Source organism: Saimiri boliviensis, chromosome 1 (genome assembly GCF_048565385.1).
Source record: "Saimiri boliviensis isolate mSaiBol1 chromosome 1, mSaiBol1.pri, whole genome shotgun sequence".
In the NCBI taxonomy this organism is placed as follows: Eukaryota; Metazoa; Chordata; class Mammalia; order Primates; family Cebidae; genus Saimiri; species Saimiri boliviensis.
Window position 1 is genome coordinate 25,317,326 of NC_133449.1, and position 9,524 is coordinate 25,326,849.

Consider the following 9,524-nt stretch of genomic DNA (forward strand, 5'->3'; position numbering starts at 1 on the left):
AGGCTGAGTTGGGAGGACTGCCTGAACCCAGGGAGTTTGAGGCGGTAGTGAGCTGTGATTGCACTACTGCACTCCAGCATGGGTAACATACTGAGATCCTGTCTCAAAAAACGAAATAAAATAATTGTATTAAATATATGTATGTCCATGTGGGTATGTGTATAAGTACCATTACATAACTCTGAATTCAACTACAGAATAACAGTCTAGACAGCAAGAGATAGTGCATTATTTGAATCTCACTGGTTCCTGAATATTGGTTAGTAAGTAGCAAGAATTAAATAAAAAAAGAAATCTTTTTTTAAATTTGTCTGTCTCCTTCCTGACAGACAAAAGAAAAAGAAAGAAATCATTTAACAAATCATATGAAACTCTTTGGTTTCTGCACTTAGATAGAGGGAATGCTAATCAGAAAGGATAACTGTGTCAGCTTAGTATGTGAGAGAGGTAACAGAACGGTTCCAAGAACAAAGACTAGAGAACAAGATTTCCTGGCTTTACCCTCTCCTAATTGTGCAGCCTCAGTTAAAATCTTAACCTTTCCTGCTTCAGTTTCCCCATCTATAAGGTGGGGATAATAGTACCTACCTTAAAAGATCATTAATCTATTAGCTCAAGTTAAATAAGCTAATAAATGTAAAATGCTTAGAATCATGCCCAATCTAAGAGGTCAAAAATATTAGCTATTATGTATTTACATAATATATATAAAAATACACATGTATGGCTAAACACAATAGTGTTTGTGCTTTTTTCTTTTTTCTTTTGGGAGACAGGGTCGCACTTTGTCACCTAGGCTGGAATGCAGTAGTGCGATCACACCTCACTGTAGCCTTGACCTCCCAGGCTCAAGGAATCTTCCCGCCTCAGCCTCCGGAGTAGCTGGGACTACAGGTGTGTACCACCATACCTGGCTAATTTTTTAAAATTTTTATACAAATGGGGTCCTACTATGTTGCCCAGACGGGTCCTGGGCTTGAACTCCTGAGCTTAAGCAATCCTCTTGCCTTGGCCTCTCAAAGTGCTGGTATTACAGGCATGAGCCACTGCGCCTAGCCTGTGAATATTATTTCTAAGTCAAAAACTATGGATGGTTCTTTTTTCCTCCAGTATTTTATTTTCCCACATTGTTTTAATAATCAGATAAAAAATAATTCTGACAGACACAAAAATGTGATCCTCCAACACAAAACTGATATCTATATGACACTGCAGACAAGACTATAAACTTTGATCTAGGTAAGTTAGCTGTTTTTCATTTAAGTTTATGTCCTAGTGCCATTTCTCTCTGAGTCATCTCTTACGTTATACACTTTTTTAAAATACACACCCCATATTTTTCTATTCTTTCCTTCAAAATGCAGGACAGCTTTTATAGAATTAGTTGCCAGCCAGACATCTTGACTTGTAGGTTGAACAAGTATCTGAAACATAAATATAATTATCTTCTTTTCTTAAAATTTGTGATCCATACAGGATCAATTGCTCATGTCCCAATTTCTAGAATCATTTCAGTCCTTTTTACCCATTCCAAATGCCACATATTCTATTTCTTCCTCTAATGACCCTTGTCTCCATCTCTTTTACTTGTCTCTTAATTCAGGCCCTGAGTATTTCTTCCAACCAACCATAACCACCTTTTTGACAAATGTTCCTGCTTCACCCTTCAATCTCTGAATTTTCCTCTTAAACTTGGATTTTATCATGCTTTCTTTCCAGAAAAACCTGTGACATCTGCCAACCCCCAACCCACACACACACTGCTCAGTCAGGTTTTGTTTTTATTTTCTTTTTGTTTTGTTTTCTTTGCTCAGCCAGGTTTTCAAAGGCCTCCAATGTTTGAGCTCTCTACCTGATGTTTACCACACCGGCACGCAAAGATTATGGTCTTATCACTCCAGTTTACTTTCAAGGCCACTCTGAATCTTTCCAACTGTTGTGCCCTTGCTTAAGCTATTCCCATGTCCTGGAAGGCCTTTCTTATTACTTATCTAACAAAGTCCAGCTCAAATCTTATATGTTAACAACAACAAAAAAACTTCTATATTCCTTTATTCAAAATTAATTCTTATTTTTCTATATTATTTTTTAAAACACAGAACATTTTGAGAGTATGCAGTTATTTTAGAAACCATAATATGAGCTTCAAGAGATCAGGGCCACAGCTTAACCCTCTTTACAGCCTCTATAGTGTCCAGCACAGAGGTAATATCAGGATATCGTTTGAAATATATATATTTGGTTCCTGATACAGTTCCTGACTTACAGCTCTTTTTAGCTCTTATAATTTCCTAAGCAATAGTGTTACTAGTAGAATCTTTTGCTCTCATATTTGGTCTTTGACCCCAGTTCCCAACACAGAGTTCCTAAGACCTCTGCAATTTCCTGAGTGAAAGGAGTATCTGATACAGCTCCTATATCCCTTGGAACTTCCTGAGTGATAGGAGCATCTTTTGCTACTCTTGGTGAGCTACTGCATGGTCTCAAGATGGGGGCTGGTTTCCAGGGGAACCAACTATGTGACTAGAGGGTTAGAACTTTCATCCACTCCACAATCTCAGGGAGGCAGGAAGCTGAAGGTTGAACTGATCACCAATGGCCAATAATTTAATCAATCGTGTCTATGTATTTTGGCTTTCACAAAAATGCGAAGGATTGGGTTCTGAGAGCTTTCAGATTTAGTTGATCATAGCTGGGTGTGGTGGCTCAATGCCTGTAATCTCAGCACTTTGAGAGGCTAAGGCAGGCAGATCACCAGACGTCAGAAGTTCGACACCAGCCCAGCCAACATGGCAAAACCCTGTCTCTACTAAAAATACAAAAAATTAGCCGTCTGAGGTGGCGGGCACCTGTAATCTCAGCTACTCCAGAGGCTAAGGCAGGAGAATTGCTTCAACCCAGGAGGTGGGGTTGCAGTGAGCTGAGATGGTGCCACTGCATTCCAGCCTGGGTGACAGAGCCAGACTCCATCTCAAAATAAGTAAATAAGTAAATAAATAAAAAAAAAATAAAAGATTTAGCTGGGCTGTGCGTGGTGGCTCAAGCCTGTAATCCCAGCACTTTGGGAGGCCAAGGCGAGTGGCTCACGAGGTCAAGAGATCGAAACCATCCTGGTCAACATGGTGAAACCCCGTCTCTACTAAAAATACAAAACATTAGCTGGGCATGGTGCCGCGTGCCTGTAATCCCAGCTACTCAGGAGGCTGAGGCAGGAGAATTGCCTGAACCCAGGAGGAGGAGGTTGTGGTGAGCCCAGATCGCGCCATTGCACTCCAGCCTGGGTAACAAGAGCGAGACTCTGTCTCCAAAAAAAAAAAAAAAAAAAAAAGATTTGGCTGACCACACGGAGATTCCTGGAGGGTGGCAAGCCCGGGAAGCTCTGTGTACATTCCTACAAACCTCACACTAAGCATCTTATCCATCTGGCCATTCATCTGTATCTACTCTAATATCCTTTATAATAAATGGGTAAATGTAAGCAAAGCATTTTCCTGAGTTTAGTGAGCCCTTCTAGCAAATTAATCAAACCCAAGGAGGGAACCCCAACTATAACTAGACAGTCAGAAGTACAGGTCACAACGTGGTACTTGCAACAACTGGCATCTGAAGGGGATGAGAGGGTGCCAAGCCCTCAACCTGTGGAATGTGACACTGTCTCCAGATAGACAGCCAGCCAGCATCAGAATGAAGCTGAATTAGAGCAGCAGTCCCCAACCTTTTTGCACCAGCGACAGGTGTTGTGGAAAACAATTTTTTCACAGAAGGGTGGGGAGTTGGGGTGGGTGGTTTCAGATGAAACTATTCCACCTCAGGTCATCAGGCATTAGATGCTCATACAGAATGCACAACCAAGATCCCTCATACATGCAGTTCATAATAGGGTTCACACTCCTATGAAAATCTAATGCCGCCACTGATCTTACAGGAGGCAGAACTTAGGCAGTCATGCTTACCTGCCCACCAATCACCTCCAGCTGTGCAGCCAGGTTCCTAACGGGCCACACACTGGAACTCTAATTATTGAAGGACAACAACCTAATGTCTGCTGGAGAACTGCTTGGTATGTGAGGAGAAATCTCCACTCATCTGGTGTTAGAAGTACTGTACTTAATGGTGGATGGGAATAAGAAAAACACTTTGGTTTTCCTTTCCCCCTATCTCTACTATAGAATAAGCATTTAATAAATTTTGTAAACAGTATGGAAGGTCTAGAACAGCTAAAACCGAAAAGAAATACAGAAAGTTTAATGTGAGAATAAAACCCTGTAACCCTATGAAGTTCAACCAAGTACGTATATAAAAAGGAGAAAGGGAGAGAGGGAGGGAGGTTAGATCTTTTTAACGTTAGGGTTCCACACAACCACTGGGCATAGTGATGACTACAGCTCAAAGCTAAAAAGGTAACACATATATAAATGGACACAGTCACTGCCTGCCAAGCATTCATTCCCCTCCAGCTGATAAATTTCCTTTGGAGAAAATCCTCTCTCCTCAATTCACCCGGCTTGAGCAAGATTAATTTCAACCATATCTACAGCTGGGCAATCAGAAGACTACATACATTTGACAAGCATGATAACTAAGGTAAACTCACATGTGGGCAAAGCCAAACCAATTAAGCCAAATCAGAATTAAGTCAGAGCCTCCTACTTTAGCTCCTATCTCTTCTCAGATTTACAGCCTGCAGTGTGCAGGTTGAGGGTGAAGTTATGTATGATAAGGAAAGACCCTGACGAAGCCAGAAGAAAGTGGAGACGACAAACCCTGATGATGTCAACTGAGCTCCTGGATCCAGCCTGGGTTTCCTTAGAATTTTCAGTTACATGAGCTAATAAAATGTCTTTGAAACTAGCAAGCTTGTTATGCTAGAAAGAATATGGGCTTGGAAACTCAGTCAGATCTGGGTTCCTGTACTGGTTCTGATACGATATGGGCAACACTGGGCAAGAAAATACAATCTTCTGAACTTTCACTTTCTTCATTATAAAAAAGGAATTAATAACCACAACTGTGAATTGTGGTAGAGAATGAAATGAGAATGTAATGTAAAGCATCTAGGCAGAATGCTCCAAAGTAACAATTATTATACAAATGTTGTGGAGCTCCTTAAAAGGTCACTGGAAGTCATCTGAATTTTCTTTCAAGATAAGATTATCCTAAAGAATAAAAAATAAAGTTATTCTGATCTACCTATAGTTAGCTATAGATTAGTTTTTAAAAATGTACTGGGTGTGAGTTTGAAAATATTACCTCTTTCTGAAAACAAGCTCTTCAAGAACAGAATTCTGTCTCTATGAGTCAAATATTTTTATGTGGTCACCTCCTGGTTTTTCTTTTTAAATGACTCCCCAACAAAATATTTACCTTCAAAGTATATACTCCCATTCTACCTGGAACCTTATAGAAGATGCCCTCTTCACCTCTGGAGTTTGTATGAAGCATTGCATTCAGGCATGCAAGAGGGGAAGTTCCACTGCAAAACAAAAAGACGTGATGAGGAACACAAAGATTAATTTCTGTCTCGAAGTAACACTTACTTAAGATAAAATTAGTCAATACTCCTTTGACTTAAACATGTCTTATGAACAATAAAAAGTCTACCAATTTCTTTAAAAGAGGCTTCCATGGAGAAAATGGATGTAAAAATCATTCCCATGTATCTACAAAATAGTAATTCCTTAATGCTGATCCAGTATCTAACATTTAAGTCAAGAAAAATACAGAAGTATCACAAACATATTTTGTAAACAGTCTATTTTATTTGGTGCAAGCTTTACAAATGTCCAGATGTACAATGAGAAAAAAAGCACACACACAAACACACACAGATTCAAATAAACAATAATAATTTCCGGGGCCGGGCGCGGTGGCTCATGCCTGTAATCCCAGCACTTTGGGAGGCCGAGGCAGGTGGATCACGAGGTCAGGAGATCGAGACCTGCCTGACCAACATGGTGAAACCCTGTCTCTACTAAAAATACAAAAATTAGCCGAGTGTGGTGGTGCGCGCCTATAATCCCAGCTACTAGGGAGGCTGAGGCAGGAGAATCACTTGAACCTGGGAGGCAGAGGTTGCAGTGAGCCGAGAACAAGCCACTGCACTCCAGCCTGGGCAACAGAGTGAGACTCCATCTCAAAAAAAAAACAAAAACAAAAACAAAAACAGTATTAATTCCCCTGCATACTGCTGCACCAGACTGAATCTTGTTGTGAAACTAACATGTTGCCATTGTCTCTTGTATTCGAACCTATCATGAGATCACTTTAAAAGGTATTAAGAGCTGGGTGCAGTGGCTCACGCCTATAATCCCAGCACTTTGGGAGGCTGAGGCAGGCTGATCATGAGGTCAGGAGATCGAGACCATCCTGGCTAACATGGTGAAACCCCGTTTCTACTAAAAATACAAAAAAATTAGCCAGGCATGGTGGCATACGCCTGTGGTCCCAGCTACTACAGAGGCTGCGGCAGGAGAATGGCTTGAACCAGGGAGGCAGAGGTTAAGTGCACCAAGATCGTGCCACTGCACTCCAGCCTGGGTGAAACAGTAAGACTCTGTCTCAAGAAAAGTTATTAAGTAGGCTTCTGAGTATTTATTTTATATGTAGCGACTTGGTTAAATGTTTATTAATTCTAAGATATTTATCATCTTTACTAGAATTTCAGGTGTATAATAACCCATAGAAATTATATACATATATTATTTTCCTAACTGTAATATTTCATTTTTCATTTTCCTGTCTTCTTGTACTTATCTAACAAAACAAAAAGCAATAAAAATTATTAAATGAGTATTCTTGATTTTGTCCCTTCGCTTTTTTTTTGTTTTTTTTCCCCCAGACAGGGTCTCACTCTGTCACCCATGCTGGAGTACAGTGGCACAAACATGGCCCACTGCAGCCTCAACCTCTTGAGCTTGGTATCTTCCCACCTTGTCCTCCCAAAGCGACTAGATTACAGGCATAAGCCACCACGCCTGGCCTGTGCCTTCCTGAAGAGAATAGCACCCAATGTTGGCTTCACCACCCAATGTTGGCTTTTTGTTTAAAATAATGACTCACATATTAAGAGGAAATAGAACTATAACTTAAATGCATGCTTTCTGACATACAACCAAATGGAATCATGTGCATGAAAGAGTGAGTTAGTATAGGCCAGGCATGGTGGCTCATGCCTGTAACCCCAGCACTTTGGGACGACAAGGTGGGTGGATCACCTGAGGTCAAGAGTTCGAGACCATGGAGGTGGAAGTTGCAGTGAGCCAAAATCTCACCACTGCACTCCAGCCTGGGCAACAAAGTAAAACTCCATTTCAAAAAAAAAAAAAAAAAGAGTTCAGTATAAAATATCAAATTATAAACTGACTAGAATAAAATTATATAAAATTTTTATCTCCAATTATTAACCTTTAGTTTTTACATAACAGGAATTACAAAAAGACCAAAAAGTTGGCCTGTCATGGTGGCTCACCCCTATAATCCCAGCACTCTGGGAGGCTAAGGCAGGTGGATCAATTGAGGTCCAGAGTTTGAGACCAGCCTGCCAACATTGTGAAACCCTGTCTCTACTAAAAATACAAAAATCAGCTGGGTGTGGTGGCATGCACCTGTAGTCCCAGCTACTCAGGAGGCTGAGGTAGGAGAATCGCTTGAACCGAAGAGGCAGAGGTTGCAGTGAGTGGAGATCATGCCACTGCATTCCAGCCTGAGCGACAGAGTGAGGCTCAATCTTAAAAACGAAACAAAAAAAAAAGAAGTTGGACAAAAACAAGAGCTTCTAAATAAGAACAGTATTAAAATATAGAACACAAAAGTACAGTTGTAGGAAAAATATTGTTAAAAGTCTGGTGATTAGCATAAGATTAAGAGCTGTAGTAGTATTAGGTTGGTGCAAAACCACAATTAATTTTGCACCAACCAATATTTTAAAATAGTGGTATAATACTTAAAGACAATGTTTGTACATCTAAGGAAAATAACAAAATCATTAGATAAAAGATTATACTTCACAAGAAAAAAATTAGGTAGCAAGCAAACACACAGTTCGTATGGAAGTAATGAAATGGAATCAGTGGTCTAGAGTCTCAGGAGATGTGTGGCATTCTTAGCTTTTAAAAAATTTCTCACAATATCTGAGGTATAAGGCAGCTTAACCCCACAATTCCAGCTCTTTTCCCTCTCAGTTCTCTGTTGACAATACTCAATAACCAAAAATAAGCCTACTAGAAGAGGCTGTTGGATTCTTAGTCTATCTAAAGAGTTCTCTGTTGGGGAGAGCAGGGACATGAGTCCACTGTGTCTTGGAACTGTGAAAGTGTCCAGGGTCAAAAACTACAGTTTCACCCCCACAACACTGGTAAACAGTAACAAAGAAAAGCAAACCCTTTTGCAGAAGAAACTGTTGAGCATTTCCAAATTCGTTTCCACAGTTATGCTTATCTAATTTCGATTTCCATGTTAAAATATATATATAATTCCAATCAGGATCCCAAAGTTTATATCAAATAAATATGTAAAAATTGCCAAGAAATTTCCAGGAAAAAAATGATGGGAGACTTGCTTAACAAGATATTAACATGTACTCTTAACCACTATTACTGAAGCAGTATGTTTCCGAGAGAGAAAAATCACAACATGAATAAGAAAACAGAAAATGCAGAAACAGGTCATAATCAATTTAAAAGATACCATTTGTGTTTAGTAGGAAAAACATGAGGTCATGCCATAGTCCCCTGTAGTTTGACTACCTGATATTTGGGGACAGTACCCAAAAATTTCCTGTGAAACAAAACTTCTACCACTTTTAGTCATGTGGTTGAGAGGGACTTAATACCATGCCCATCCCAGGGGTAAATCTAAACTAGTTTAAATTAATCAGCTTTTACACACACACACACACACAATCTCTCTCTCTCTCTCTCTCTCTCTCTCTCTCTCTCTCTCTCTCCTCTCTCTCTCCTCTCTCTCTCTCTTTCTCTCCCTCCTCCCCTCCCCCTACCCCCTACCCCAAGTCCACAGTAACAGATTCGGGAACAGATGCATGACTTAATCAGAGCCAACTTAATCAGAGCCAACAATCTACGGAGCTATTTACTAGGGCATACGGGGGAAAAAAACTTGTTCTCCAGGGAATCTTCTGAAAGGGATCCTTTCTCTTCCCTTGTGTGGTATTAGGATGCAACGCCTAGAACATTAGTCATTGTGTGACCACAAAGGAAGGATCTAGAATCAGAATGGAACAATACACAAATAGACTGAGGAATGATACAGTACAGACCATAAGGAGAAATCCAACACCAAAAAGGGGCAGACCTGAGAAAAGTCGGGAAGCAATTTTTTTTTGAGACTGTCTCACTCTATCCCCTAAACTGGTGTGCAATGGCATGATCGCAGCTCACTGCAACCTCTGTCTCCTGAGTTCAAGTGATTCTCATGCCTCAGCCTCCCAAGTAGCTGGGATTACAGGTGCCCACCACCACATCAGGCTAATTTTTGTATTTTTAGTAGAGATGGGGTTTTGTCATGTT

General features: G+C 40.3%; 1 protein-coding gene across 3 annotated transcripts in view; it reads right to left on the reverse strand.

Moving 5' to 3' along the window:
* The window catches only part of ASXL2 (ASXL transcriptional regulator 2), a 159,080-nt gene that overhangs the window by 69,102 nt on the left and 80,454 nt on the right, over positions 1-9,524 (reverse strand). For all 3 annotated transcript variants that reach the window (XM_074395086.1, XM_074395090.1, XM_074395092.1), the window contains exon 3: positions 5,365-5,473. In XM_074395086.1, coding sequence (XP_074251187.1) covers positions 5,365-5,473 — 109 coding nt within the window. The remainder of the gene's footprint in view (positions 1-5,364; positions 5,474-9,524) is intronic.